Source organism: Emydura macquarii, unplaced genomic scaffold, assembly GCF_026122565.2.
Source record: "Emydura macquarii macquarii isolate MOO-44397 ecotype Brisbane River unplaced genomic scaffold, CSIRO-AGI_Emac_v2 contig_1039, whole genome shotgun sequence".
Taxonomy (NCBI): domain Eukaryota; kingdom Metazoa; phylum Chordata; order Testudines; family Chelidae; genus Emydura; species Emydura macquarii.
The window spans coordinates 1,561,039-1,576,282 of NW_027131176.1; the positions used below are offsets into that span (position 1 = coordinate 1,561,039).

At 37.9% G+C, this 15,244-nt stretch overlaps 1 protein-coding gene across 4 annotated transcripts in view; it reads left to right on the forward strand.

The window, feature by feature from the left end:
• The window catches only part of SUPT3H (SPT3 homolog, SAGA and STAGA complex component), a 475,306-nt gene that overhangs the window by 334,554 nt on the left and 125,508 nt on the right, over positions 1 to 15,244 (forward strand). For all 4 annotated transcript variants that reach the window (XM_067544944.1, XM_067544942.1, XM_067544943.1 and 1 more), the window contains 3 exons: positions 2,453 to 2,539; positions 7,663 to 7,753; positions 10,297 to 10,433. In XM_067544944.1, the coding sequence (XP_067401045.1) occupies positions 2,453 to 2,539; positions 7,663 to 7,753; positions 10,297 to 10,433 (315 nt within the window). The remainder of the gene's footprint in view (positions 1 to 2,452; positions 2,540 to 7,662; positions 7,754 to 10,296; positions 10,434 to 15,244) is intronic.

Below are 15,244 nucleotides of genomic sequence, written 5' to 3' on the forward strand. Positions count from 1 at the left end.
AACTCAGAATAACTCTGTCGAACTCAGTGTGTTTATTTTAGATTTCCTTGGATGTAAATAAGACCTGAATTTGGCCCAGTGTGATTAGTTTATACCATTATTTCATTGGAACGGAAGTATAATCAACTTGTACATAAGCCTTCACTTTAAATGATATTTTTGTCACAGTTTCATATCATCATTATCTTTTGAACGATGATTTGTTTGTAGCTGACAAACAAAAGTAAATTAAGATGTCTTTTTTGTGATTAGAAGAAGAATGTTGTAAGGATAATGCAAGTGTCTTAAATTATGGTACTTCCTGCACTCAGAAGAGTTACATTCGGATATATTTTCAGTTTCAGTAGTTTTCCGGTTGTTTTTTATGGTATTTGAAAAAGCTGTGCTGCATTATTGTCCATGTCAAGGTCAGTTTTTGAAACACTTATAAACTTATTGGCCGAAATTCACCCATAGGGTAACTCCATTGATTTGACTTGAGTTACACCCGGGATAAATGCAACCCATTCTTTTTATATTTTCATCCAGCCTCTTTATATTTTATGTTGGAAATATAAGTACCTTGTGCGCCCTCAGACTAATCAGAATAAGAAGCAGTTTTGCCTCTGCCAAAAAATAGAACTATCATTTTTCACATTCTTACATTTGCCAGTTCAGTTTCAAGTAAGATTATGTTACTGTGACTTCTGAATTCCTGAAAACTCTCTGGTCTCTGTAGCTGTAAAGGCCCAAGTGAGCATTTCAAGGAAAAATCTGAAGCTTTTCATGCAGTATGTTTTGTGTTGTGCATACCAGATACAGTTAACGTTTTGTGTGCATGTGATTAGTGTGGAAAAAAATTAATGCAGTCCAGTATTATGATTTATGGACTGAATCCTTTGCCTACTGAACACTTGCCAAAACAAAAAGCTTTTTTTTTTTTCTCCTTTGGATATTAGAAACAGCTACTGTTTTTGTTGATCTTTTTAACTTCTGAATAGGCCTATTTCAAGACATAGCAGCATGGGAGCTCAGATTAATAATATACTTATTCAGCCAGTGATGCTGAGTGAAACCATTGCTAGTATGAGTATGAAGGATAGAATTTCTTCAAATTATTTTCAGGTGCATTAATGTATTTCTGAAAATGGAGTATGAAGGCATTTTTGCATGAAAAGAAATGAGATTTATATTTTTTGTATCATATTGCAGGTATACACGTAAGTTTTAATGTAATTGTATTCCTCCTACCAGCTGATAGAGACCAGGATGAAAGCAAACCTCTAGTGATGAAATCCTCCTTACTGGACAAATGTTTTCCAACGTTGGGGTAAAAAAGCAACTAGTCCAATGAGAACTCCACATCACCCCTCTGGCATTCAAAGTCCTCATGAACATGATTCAAAGCCCACTAAATTCAGTGGATTGAATCCCACTGACTTCATTGGTTTTGGATCAGGTTCCATTAGCCCAGCAACTTGTTCTTTATCAGTTTGCTGTAGGCTTGGTGTCAACTAGTGTTATGCTGTCTTTGAAGTGGACTCTTTTGGAACTTTGAAGTGAACTCATCCAATTTTCTTGAAGCCACCCACTCTGCCCTTAGTACAAAGAGGGTTGTTTATTATATGTTGTGTTAGAGGCTCTTCTCAGGAGACCTTTGATCCATGGACAGAAGACTGAATGGACTTGGAGATCTTACTGGCCTGTAGAGGCACAGGTCTTTACACCACAGTTATTACAATGCAATGAAGGTAGTTCTGTCCCTTCGCACTCCCTTGGCCGCCATGATTTAAGCCTATGAAATTGCTCAATTCTTTCTTTGTGTCCTTCAAGTCTAAGTGAAATCCTGCCCCCCAAGTCAGTAGTTTTGTTGCTGACTTCAGTGGGGCCAGGACTTTACCCTAATTCTTCTAAATCCCTCAAATGGAAAAAGAATATTCCTGTTAGGGATAAGGTTGGTACTGTTGAAAGTGAAGGACTTCTCCTAAAAAAATTCTTTATGTAAATTTATAGAATTAGTATTTGCTAATTTTGCTCAGAAATTCTGAGCAGAATCAGCCAGCCAGTCTGACACATTTATAGGAGAAGCTTTGTTTTTTACTTGTCTGTGTTAGAGGACTCATGTCTGTTCTCTAGACTGCTTAGAAAATGAGTTGAAGAAAAGAAACGGTAAAAATTACAATGGTGTATGCTTAGACACAAGAGGTTTTACTTTTAAATGCAGCATTATGATTACTGAAATATGCCAAAACTTTTCCAGTCTTTATATAATTTATGGCTGGAATTTTGGTTAATGGGAGTTGGATGACTGATTCCCTTAGGCACTTTTGAAAGTCCCAGCCTATATTTTTAAGATGATATATATTTTGTAACATGTTACCACACAGTGTATTTATCTGAACTTATTTTGAAACCTAGTAAGTACAACGTATATTACAGAAGCAGTAGTTTTACATTTCTTTGTTTTTATTAGTTGCAGCAAGCAGCTGAAGTTTCTCAGCTGAGAGGAGCTCGAGTCATCTCTGCTGAAGATCTTCTGTTTTTGATGCGCAAAGACAAGGTACCATAATAAGCTAGTCAATTTGCGTTATAAATTCTAAGTTAGACAGTGTTTGTTAGCTTAATGTGTTTGTTTAGTTTAAACCAAGGAAGGCATCCTTATGAATAGCAATTTATAAAAAGAATATTTTCACCATAATTTAGTTTATTTTTATTTTCTGGAATAACTTCAATTTATCAATAGATTTTTCACTTCATTGTTTTCACCTGCACTGGCAGAATGACGACTAGTTGACCTAGTAGGTTGTTTTCATCTGAAATAATAGTTTAGACTATTATAAGCCTTAAACTATCTCTACCTTCCACTTCTATTACTGTCAGTCATTCTAACAGTCTTCCACTTACCAGAACTCTGGATCCTGATGTGATATTTGGCACAGCTCTGTCCTTTCCCCTATCCTATATCTAGGATGTCAATAAATCATGTCTGTTCTTTTATAATATTTCCCCAAACCATCTCTGTTTCCTCTCCATCTCTCCCAAGCAAGCTTTCAAAACTCTGGTTTATGTCCTAGTTCTCTTTTGTCTTGAGTGCTACCAGCCTCAAACTGTACACTCCAGTCAATCCTGAATGCTGCAACTAAAATTATTTTCAACTCTCATTATTATGAATGTTTCCTTCTTACTTGAATCCCTCTGCAGGCCTCAGATTGCATTCTACATCAAATTTATATTTTCATCAATCAGCATGTCTTATTGTAATTCTGGTGTCCATCTTCCACAACCAACTGTTGTTTGCACTATCCCCAAACATGAAGTATCCTCCCTGATCCTGCTTGCCACTTCTCCTTCAAATCCCTTTCTTGATTAGTCTTCTATTACTGACCTCAAAATAAGAACATATCTTATAAAAATAAACTACAATATCTAAGAGACTCCTAGCCAATTTAACATTTATCCTAAAGTATTTTAAGGCCAGGAACAAACAAACATGGTGTATATATATATACATGACCTTTTCTCTCTTCACAGTCATGTCTGATTGTCTTGTCTCAATGTATAGATTGTAAGCTCTTTCGAACAAGGATCATCATTTCATTATTGTACATGAGGTACATTGTACCAGCACCCTCTGTTGTTAAGGTTGCCTTTTACAAAACCTCATTTTCAGTTGTTTATAACTTTGGAAAACTTTAGCTATTTGGACTGACAATTTCTTGCCAACTGTCTGCCTCAAGTTGAAATTTTCCACGAAATTTTAACCAAAATGATTCAGCCATTTCTATGAATGAAGCTAGAGACAAATACACTGTTTTGGACATGTTAATAAATTCTGGTGACCTTTGCTTTGAGAAGCTGTAGTCCCTCCATGCTGTGGAATATGGACTTGAAATTTGGCAGGAGTGTAGTCTGTGTCAGGAATGTGCCTTTTGCCGTCCCCAGGAGAATGCACCCAAATTAGGTCAAGTGATAAGACTTTGAAAAATAACAGTTTGCACATGGTCAGTAGAGACTTACTAGAGATGAACAGATAAAAATTCCAAGGATTCCAACTATAACAGGCATGCTCCAGCCCACATGACTGAGCATGGCTTTCATTGCAATGGCAGCTCTAGTGCAGGCCATGTTGGGCTGGGTACAAGAATTGAGAGCAGGGAGCCTCTCTTTCCTGTGCTTGCAGTGCCCCCCGCTGCTGGTGCCAAACATGGAGGAGGAAGCTGCCTGACTTAAATACAGAGGTGACAAAAGCCAAAGCTGGCGTGGTAGTAGATTAGGACAAGGAGTTTGGGGGACTGCATGACTGGGACTGGAAGATGGGGCTGGAGGGAACTGGGACTATCTGGGCAAGGAGACTTGTACTGGGAGTAGGGGGTAGGGAATAAGACTGGCTGGGCAAGAATATGGGAAATGGGAAGCAGTGTGGCAGTGGGAAGGAGATGGTGGGGGGAGGGGAGACAAATATGATGAGGACGGGGATAGGTGGGACTGTCGGAGCAAAGAGATTGGTGCAAAGAATGGGGTGGAGGGTGGAGCTTGGATGAGGAGGCTGAGAAGGAGACAGGGAAGGGAATAACATAGTGAGGGGAGAGGCATTTAGAGATCGTGGGGAGGGAGAGAGACAGATCAGCATTTCAGCCAGAATGGGGGAACTAGAACTGACTGGCAAGGAGACTGAAGACAAGGAACTGTGGGGACAGGAAGGAACTGGAATGGTTGGGCAAGGAGACCAGGACTGGGAGCAAAAGTTAGAGAGACAGCTTAGCAAAGAAGTGGTAGAACACGTTCTCCTTGAGAGCCTGAAATGGAACCCAAGATTCCAGAGTCTCATCATTCCTGTGCTGTCAGCAAATATCTATGAAACCCACTGGCAAAGTGTCTCATTCCTCTTGAGAGGATGGCAAATTACTGCTGTTGTCAGTTACTCCATTGGCTCAAATGTCAGAGGTCTGTGTGGTGGATCTATAGGTTCCAACCCTGTTAATTACCCATGTGGTGTCAATATAATGCCACATGATGGATTTTCCATTTTTCAATTTGCTTTTTAAAAACCTAGAAAGTTACACACAAAAACTGTACTAAAAGAACATTATTAAGGTTGCAAAGTTAAGCACTTAGAAGTAAGGAAATTGAACAATGAGAAGAATAGAAAATATTGAGTAGCTTCTGTTTAACTAGTATTGTCCATCCTGTGCACTGAATGAGGAGGTATCGTGAAAAAATAGTATTTCATCATATAATTAAAGATGTAATGCATATACTGCAGGGCAAAATTCAGTGCATGACAACTGTACATATGGCATTTCCTAACTTTCAAGTGCTTGACGTTTCAACCTAAATAATGTTGTTTTAATGTTGGATTTTTTAATATAATTTCCTGCCTGTCTGTCTCTCTCTTCTCTCCCCACTCCTTTGCTGTGAGGTGGAGGACTCCTAGCCTGTTTGATATCCCCCTGACCTGAGGATGGGCTACTGAGGCTATGTGAAAGGTCTGGGTGGGGTAGTACGTGTTGTGGTCAAAGGAGCCCTAGAATGGGGTTTCTGCTGCTGCTGTGATAGGGACTGGTCTTAAAATGTTCATCTTCCATTATTGTTCTGGTATGTTGCCAAAATTTTCCTGAGGAATGCAAGCAAGAGAAGGGAAATGGTGATTTTAAACCGTTTAATTTCACAGCCAAACCTGACTGGAATTTTATGGGACAAATGAATGGCACATTTCTAGCCTTAGTGTTTTGTCCCTCGTGCATTTCATTGGCTTGCTCCAAACAGAGGTGCTGCTAGAGCGTCTCAGAAAAAGTCTACAAGAATACTTTGTAATGGAAAGTGTTAGGCAACTAAAATATGGGCCTGCCTCTTGGTTTTTCTACAATAATAAGCATACAGATTCAGACTAGAAATAAGGTGTACATTTTTGACAATGAGGGTAATTAACCACTGAAATAATTTACCAGGGATTGTGGTGGATTCTCCCTTATTGACAATTTATCAATTGAGATTGGATGTTTTTTTCTAAAAGATACACTCTAGGAATTATTTTGGGGAAGTTCTATGGCCTGTGTTATACAGAAGGTCAAATTAGATGATCACAATGGTCCCTTCTGGCCTTGGAATCTATGAATAAGCACTCTCGTTAACAAATGACAGAATTATGACTAAAAATTTTGCAATCATTTTCATTCTCCAGGTTTACCAAAGGAACAAATTTTCATATATTCAAAATTTTCTTTGATTTTTTTTTCAAAATGTTTAATTTTTTTTTTTTTTTTTTTACATTTTCCTTCCCCCTCCCCTTTTTTCTCTACCCCACTTTTTCCTTGTTTAATTTCCATTTCTTTTTCTTTTGTCACTAAACAGGGGAGGAAAGGAGAAGGAAAGAAAACACAATAAACCAAAGAAACCTGAAAAGCTGAGAAACAGCTACAATTTGTGTTTTCTGATTTTGTCAAAACACAAATTATTGAAAATTTTTCATTTTGAAAAAAGGGCTTTTTTGACATATTTGAAAATTTTCATCTCTAATAAAGTGTTTGAGGAGATTGATTAATGTGCATTCAGAGCTCCTGGAACTGTGTGTTTATAGATCTAAATTTTCAGAAGTGAATAATGATTTTGGGTGACCAACTTGAGATACCTTAAGCAGGCCTGATTTTCAGAAAGTGCTGAGCATACACCTTCTGAAAACCAGACCTAGGGATGTAAAAATTCGTTTAAAAAAATCTGTTTACACGTTCTAAAAATAGAACGTTTACACGGTTAAACGAGGAGGGGGAGCTTTGCTGGGCTCTGCTCCTCTCTGCCAAGCGAGAGCTGCCTTGCTGTGGCTTCTCTGCTGCAGAGCCGTAGCTGGGCAACTCTCGCTGGTAGGGAGCTGAGCTGACTCCCTACCCCATTCTGCACTTGTGGGGGGAACTGCGCTGGGCTCTGCGCCTCCCATAAGCCAGAATTGCCCAGCTGCTCTGGCTCAAACCCAGCTGTGGCTACCCCTCCGCAGGGCTCCATGCCTCCGCTCCCCCTCCACTGGGCTCTGTGCCTCCCTTATCCTCCACCCCTCAACTGAGAGCTGCCCAGTTTAAATGGTAATCAGCTATTTTTCAAACATTAAACAGCTGATTACCATTTAAACGTTTAACAGGCTTTTACATTCCTAATCAGACCCCTGATGCTTTCACATATTTGGCACCAAAAATCACCTCTCACTTTTGAAAATGTAGGCCCAAGTCAATAACATTTTTATCATTGCACTACAGTAGACGCTCATTAGTAGCAATGTTACAGTGCCCCTTTGCTATGTTGCTCCTAAATCGCTGTTGTCATTATGGGGACTGTCGACAATTCATAGTAAGGAAAGTGTTCCCAGGGGAAATGTTGCTTGTAAGCGGCAGTTGCTCTCACAAAGTGTTGCTGCAAACAAGTGTCTACTGTGTAATAAATCTGTAGAGGGACCAAATTAGCAAGTGTTCGCGTGGATGATTCATTAAGGTCAATGGGAGTTTCAATGTGCTGAGCTGACTGCAAAAATCAGAGATTCTGGATATATTTAATAAATATTACATATTAACTGAATAATATACTTACTTTTTCTCTCTACACACACATGCAGTGTGTTCTATAAGGCTCCCTATTCTGTAAAGCAACATTTTGTATACATTTTAGTAATTGTCAATGTACTTTTTTTTCCTCCCTTAGAAAAAGCTTAGAAGGCTGCTGAAATATATGTTTTTCCGAGACTACAAATCTAAAATTGTCAAAGGCATTGAAGAAGATGATCTTCTTGAAGGTAGAAAAACTTTGAGATAATTTTGCCTTGTTAAGGGAATTATCGAACTGTGAACTGTGTATCCTGACAGAAAATATATGCTCCATCTAGATAGTTTTAGACACCCAAAATATTGACTTAGTTAGCAAGCCCATTTAACCTTGTGCCTTTCCATTCCGGTTACTTCATAAAAGTGCAATATTTCCGTTCACCATCCAAATGATAAGTGGGACTGTTTAATGTCAGAGCTGTGTTGAACTAAGAAACTGGTGCTGATTAAAAGGCTAATTGATTTCAGCATGTGTAATTTAAATGTGGCAGCTACAGTGTACAAGGGGGAGGTGCATGGCTTTGAAATTCATTTGAATGGACATTTTAAAATTTATTATCAAGGGTTTTTGACATATTTTACAAAGCAACCATAATCTAAAGTCACTTAATACTGATATATGACCAGGACTTTCTTCCTGTGTTGTTTGAAGTTTTAAGGAACCAATGTATAGTTTAAAGAATTGGAAACACTTTTCCTTCTCCATTTCATAAGCAAGTCACAGAATTTATAACAAATGGGCATAACTTTTAATCTGAGTAGATTTTGGTTTTATCTTGGGTCAGATCCTCAATTGGTAAATCTATTTAACTCCACTGAAGTCAGGGAAGCTATGCTGATTTACACCAGCTTGCCTTTCATTTGCAAATACTAAGATTAGACTCTATCAGAGGTAAATCTTATTTACTTCTAAAAGATATTTGAGGAGGGGTTTCTCATTATTTTACAATTTGACAACACTTGAATAGCTTGTCATGCCAATAAAGTCGCATTGAATTGATTTGAATTAAGAAGTAAATTGCAATTTTCATATATAATCATTCATTTGTATTTCTAGTTAATTTCCTTTTTAAATTATTTCCTCTTTTTCTTGAGTTTATTTCTGACTCTTGCTCCTCTGATTATTTGTCTACGTTGATCTACTGCTTTTCTTTTTAAGTGACTGATATGTAGATGCATCTTTTATCAACCCCATTAGATTTTACTTCCCATCTCTATCAGTTATATCTTATTCTCAGAGCTCAAAGGAGTAACATTTGAGTTCTACACAAACTTAAACCTGACAACACAATCCCATCACCATACAACTTTGTTTTTCTTAAAGATCAGCTCTGTCATATTTTTCAAAAATGAAATAATTAAACAGTCTTCTGTAAGTCAGGAGCTTTCGAAAATGCCACCTAAAAAGTAAGAAAATTAAGGGTCAAATTTTCAAATGGGGCTTCACAGGTGCAGCCATGAATTCTACGCACACTGTATTTTACACATGCAGTGTCTGTTGTACAAAATGTATGTGCAGATTTTCCTGCTGAAACTATAGAAACCTCATTTGAAAATTTGACCCTCATTTTTTGTGGCCTCATGTACTTGCTGAATTTTCAGTTATTTATAGCAAAATGAGATTCCCAGCCTTCATAGAGATATAACTTCCTGTGCCAGGAAATCTTCATGGGCTACTTAGCAACAGGCTTGTCATCTTCCCTCCCCTTTTTCTTGTTTGTTTCTTTACTGGGAAGGGATTGTCCTCTTGGTAAATAGGCTGTGTCTCCAACTATCTCAGCAATTGGCAGTGGGATAAAACAGGCTGTCTGTGGATCCACTCCTGCTCTAATGCCAACATCTTAGTTAACTCTTCACCCATGGTCTTCTGGAGTTTGGCTGAGGTGTGACCTATCTATCTCCTGTGTTAGCAGCAAAGTTGCATTTTGAGGTTTGTTGATGATTGCTTATAGGATATAAGGTCATTAAGATTGACTGATTGTCATGTATGCATTTAGGAAGGAATTTTCTTCCCTGTTACAGTGGCTGAGTGTATACATGAACATGAAAGAGGAGTCACCTCCTAAGGAAAATTCTGTGCAGATCAGCTGATAGAAAGAGTGTTTGCTTGTGAGTGGCAGGCTGGGGGCATACCAGTTATAGTTGGGCAAAAATTTTTTGGCTCAGATGATTAGCTGGTAGTGCCCTCTTTGATATAGTTCACTTTTATAGTGCACTCTGATTATGAAAGCCTGTGATGTTATCAAAATGCAAGCTTAATTACTAAGTGGTTGTCATGGCCTTATTTTCCAAACTCAGACACATGTTTGGGGTCAGGAGTTGCTAAGGATGGTGTGAGCATATAAGTAAAAGCAGGCCCTCACAACTGTACACTGGTACAGAGCCTTCTGTGAGCAAAAATGTTCTCTGATGTTGGTTCTGGTATGGAGTTACAGCTTGAGGTCTTGTTTGAAGTTGAAGAGATTGACAAAATGAAATAAGAGAAAATGGAGCTAATTTTTTCCTCTCTCTGTCTTGCTTTTCAGACCAGATCTGGCTCTTATTTTTTCCAAAGGAGGGTTTAAAATTAGTGACTAATAGAACTTTTAGAATATTTGTCATCAGAATGGGAAGCATTGTATTGTTCAAACAAGTCCTCACTTTTAATCTTATTAAAATATCTCTTGCAGATGTAAAGAGTCACAGATGAACCAGAATAACAGACTTGTTTTTAATTTTGTTAACCTCCCTGTAGACAAATTCAACAGCAGTAGTGTCAACAAACGTCAGAAGCTTGCTCAAGACTTTCTTAACTCTATTGATCAGACTGGGGAGCTCTTGGCTATGTTTGAAGATGATGAGATTGATGATGTTAAACAAGAGCGGATGGAGGTAATTTTTGTCCTTATCCCCACTCACACCCAATCCCAGAACAGAATAGAAAAATGCAAATAGATTTTATACATCATGCTGTTCTGATGCATTTTTTCTCACCACTTTTTAAATCATTGATACCTTTCTATGTAGATGGTTTAAAGAGAATCTTACATCCATATTTCTTCCCAGAATCGAATGTTTATTGATATTGTAGGTACATATGCTGAGAAGCAGGGGGATGGACTTGATGTAATCATAGATCTTTCAATCCATCTCAGTTCTGTTTCCCTTGGATAGACAGCAAATTCTGTTTCAAAATATTGCAGTTGAAATAGTGGGAGTTGTGAGGAAATCTTTCTGATTACTCCTTTTATATGGGAAAATGTTTTTAAAGCATATATAATCAGCTTTCTTTTCCATGTTAACCTAGTTTAGAAATCTGCTCCCACACCACAGAGTGTTCAGTTTAACTTTCCCTCTTTAAGATCTGCTTCCTTTTCTATGCATATATTTAAAGATTGTCTTCATTATTATTTCAGAGATCTGCCTTGAATGTCTTTACTTTGTACTATTTATAAAATCTATAAAGTGTCTTGTTTGCTTTTTAAAAAGAATTTACGTATTTTCAGTAGTAGAGAGGTGGTAAGGTTTTTTCTTTGCGCTGAGCTGTCTGACATATTCAGCCATATTTGCCAACTATACCTTTTCAGTTCCCCTATATGTTGGTGGATTTCCTAAGAAGTCTGAATAAGAAATAACTTAACTTTCCTCCTGCGCTAGAGTAGTGGTTTTCAGCCTTTCCTGTACTATACCCTTTTCCGTACAGGGCCCTCCCATTCCAGTTAACCATAATCTAACCAGGGTGTCCTCCCATTTAATAATATGGGGAGGTCAGGGTGGTTATGATCCCCAGATTGAGAAACCATGCCACAGAGCAATGGTTTCCAGCCTCTGTATCAGTAGTGGTAATTCAGACAAGTCATTTAGGATCTTCCCTCACCTGCCACTCAACCTACATTTTAAGTTTCATGAAGGAAGGACATTTCCTCTGATTGGTTCTATACAGCTTTTGGCTCAATATACAAGTGGTAAGTAGTACAGTAGTACCTCAGCATTACACCAGTTACGAACTGACCAGTCACCCACACACTTCATTTGAAACCGGAAGCACACAATCAAGCAACAGCAGACAAAAAATTTAAAAAAGCAAATACAGCACCGTACTGTGTTAAACGTGAACTACTAAAAAATAAAAGGAAAGCAGTATTTTTCTTCTGCATAGTAATGTTTCAAAGCTGTACTAAGTCAATGTAAACTTTTGAAAGAGCAAACAACATTTTGTTCAGAGTTACGAACAACCTTCATTCCCAAGGTGCTCGTAACTCTGAGGTTCTACTGTAATACTATATTAATGAGAAAGCAACTTGTTCTGAACCCTGGCCCACAGCTATGTTCTGCTTTTCATTCAGTTGTGCTAGTATTTCTGAGTCTGGTAAACTATAGGAGTTGCTTGAAAAGTGTGAAGACGCTTATCCTGGAAGAGCCCCTGCCTACTTTCTGGTTAACTCTTTTCTCTCGAGCTCCCAGGAAATCTCCCATGCCATAGGCTTAGCTTTAGCATGACTGCATTTACACTTTTCCCCCTCCGTAAAAGTTCAGTTCATGAATCGTAGGGGATGCAAGTAAATTCATAATAGGATTGAGTCTCCTCTCTGGTTTTACAGTGGACTATTTCCATTAGTTTCAATGAATTTACTCGTGATTTCCACCAGTGTGAGAAAAGAGCCATGCCCAACATTTACACTAGTTGAAACACCATGAAGTGTATAGTCAGTGTTTAAATATCCTGTACAGTTTGTAATAGAACCAGAAATCTACTTGTAATACATTACTTCAAAGCACTCGCAATTCCCTCCGTTCCCGCACCCCACTTTTTTATTTTATTTTTTGGAGTATATAGGGAGGAATCAGCAATTGTGGGGAATGTATTCCGTTCCTAAAAGGAAGAGTTGTTAACATGTTAAGTAGTCTAGTGTATCACATTTTCTGTGTGCAGTAGATTATGATTAACCCATGCTAAGTTTTGGAGGAAGTCCAATAGACATACATACTTAAAAACTTTAACAACCTTCTTTAAGGAATTAGTGTACTTAAATCGTGAACTGTGATCTAAAGGCAGTGTTCCTTTTAGGTATCAATTACCTCAGAAATGTGTGGTTATCTTGGTTTGGACAACTGCAAATGGTTTCAGTTCCACTTTGCCCTGGGCCAAAAACATGCTAAGTTGTCCAGAGCAGATGATAAACATATATTTCTGATGTCATTATGGGCTAAACAGGATATGATTGTTTAGTGGTATGGTTTCACTTATGATACCAAAAGCAAATATTGTCTATGCTTTTTTTCTTTAAAAACATTTGATAAAATTATAGCTGAAACTATATGAAATGTCTTGCTCTTCTATGATGTCCATCACATATTTCCATCACTGAAGATTAAGGAAAGCTCCAACCCACTTTCAAACACTAATGAGGTAGAACAAGTAGCTTTTCAGCTTTGATTGAAAAATATCAGCTAACCCTGTTGATTTACCTAGAAGGAGCTTTCAACAATCCGAGTATCTTGCAGCTAGAGACAGGTTTCTATAGCATTAATCTGACACAAGCATGCTAGCTCTAGCAATGATAGGAATCATAAAGTTACAAGTGAAAGTTGAATACTCTTAAAATTCGGGGCTTTAAAAGTAATTGACAGTAGATGAATCATTCTCTGTTCATTTAAGTATGTGACTACATTGCAATTGTGTTATATATTACAGTCAGTGTAATCAATATAAGAAAGTATCAAAAGCAGTAATAAATAGTTGCAGCAGTAATCAGCTGCATTGGCAGTAAAGCTGAATTAGTGATTCTGTATCACTGAATCATTATGAATCTTGGTGTCCCAAGCTAATAGTAAACAACCCATGTTATGCTACTCAAAGTAACAAAACTGTTGCTGGAATAAAATATTCCGCCTCATAATCATAACTTGACTATAGACAGTAGAAGGTGGAACTGTCAGGAGCATAGAAATTGCCTGTTTCTGATTTAATAGGGTACAGTTTCTCAAGAGTAAACCACAGCTGTGGTAGTCTGTTTGAAAGCACGTTTGACTCATGGATTGCAGCCTCCTGCCTTTAAAGAGCAGTAGAATAATCAGCACTGGCATCACTCTGTGATTGAATTTTCCTTTTGCTGCCTCTAGTGTACCATACAGTCCATGAGCACAATGAAATATTACAAATAGATTGCAATTTTGCTTACCTCTGTGTCTTAAAAGTTTCACTTGAATAGAGAAAATTGGTTGGAATTAGAATTTGTGTATGACATGACTTGGCCAAAGGGGTGAACAAGCACGTGCTAGTCTGTCAAAGCTCTTTGCATTTGCCTTCTATTTTACTGATCTTTCACATGCATGCGCTGATACTTTGAACTTCTCAAGTGGTCTATTTTCATAAATATTAGATTATCCACTTACTTCATTCTCCTGTGGATGACATCCCTTCAGGTTTTGAGATGTGCTGCAGGAGCTTCAGGCTGCTGTAGTCTTGGATTATATGCCTTTTTGAGGCAAGAACTCTCCCTCTCTCTCTGGTTGGTGCCATCATATGCCACCTAATAAATAATAAGATATTAATGCCTGTGAGTTGTACCCTTAAAAAAACCCTAGCAGTAATGTCACATTAAGATTACAAAATCAAGCTCTCAACAATCAGGAAAGGCACTGTTAAGGTTAAGAGGAGGAACACTCTACTGTCAGGAAACAGAGTAAAAGTAGATTTACTCTTGTACTTGGGGGCAGATTCCTTCCTATGCTCAGGTGAGTGACAATGTTCTGATTCGCTGCCCTGCACAACCTCAGCACAGCGTGAGTTAGAACAGGCAAGAGTCTATACCAATCTGTTCCAGCTGGTAACAGTCCTCAAGGGACCATCCACTGATGAGTATTTCTGAACTCCAGTCATGCCCCTTGTGGCCTATCTCTTATACCTAACCGAAAGGTGTGGCATAGAAGTGAATTATGCTGGCTTCATGACAGCTGAGACTTCCCCCATGTCAGGGGAATTCACAGCTGGATTCATTAATATCTGGTCCCTCTGCACCTCCTCAGTGGTGGATATGGCCTGGATCAGTTAAGAGAATCTGGTCTCCAGTTTTAGTACATGTTGCATAAGTACAGTTTATCTGTAGTCTTCATAGAAATGGCTTTTATGTACTTTGTTTATCTGTCATGCACACAGTAGACCACAGCATTATAAAATGATTAATACATGTATCTGGCTACAACAATTGTATATTTTATTGTATTATTTGTGAAATAGTACCTGATCATGAAATTAATCACTGAATCATAATGTGAAGTAAGCATGCCTGTGGTCTTTTCTTCTGAGATTTTCTTCAGGAGATTTTCAGAAGTGTCTAAAGCATTAGGCGCACAAGGCCCATTGAAAATCAGTGGGATTTGTGCTCTGAACTCCCTTAGCTGCTTTTGAGAATACGCCTGTAAAGTTCTCCTAATGTTGTTTTTTCACATAAAAATTTGTCAAAATTACTGTTATATGCTGATTATTAAAATATTTGTTTCTGGTTTTTAGTCAGAACTCTTGTTTATTTTCAGCGACAGTAATTGCAGAAATGACCTGTTTTAAATGTAATTTAGTGTAGAAGGTCTTTTTTCATTTTAAAAAAAGTCATTTGCCATCATTTGTTTTATAATGGTGATATCTCCCCCACAGGGAAAAAGCCTTCCCATCAGAAATCTGAACTGACATGCAAAGGAATGCG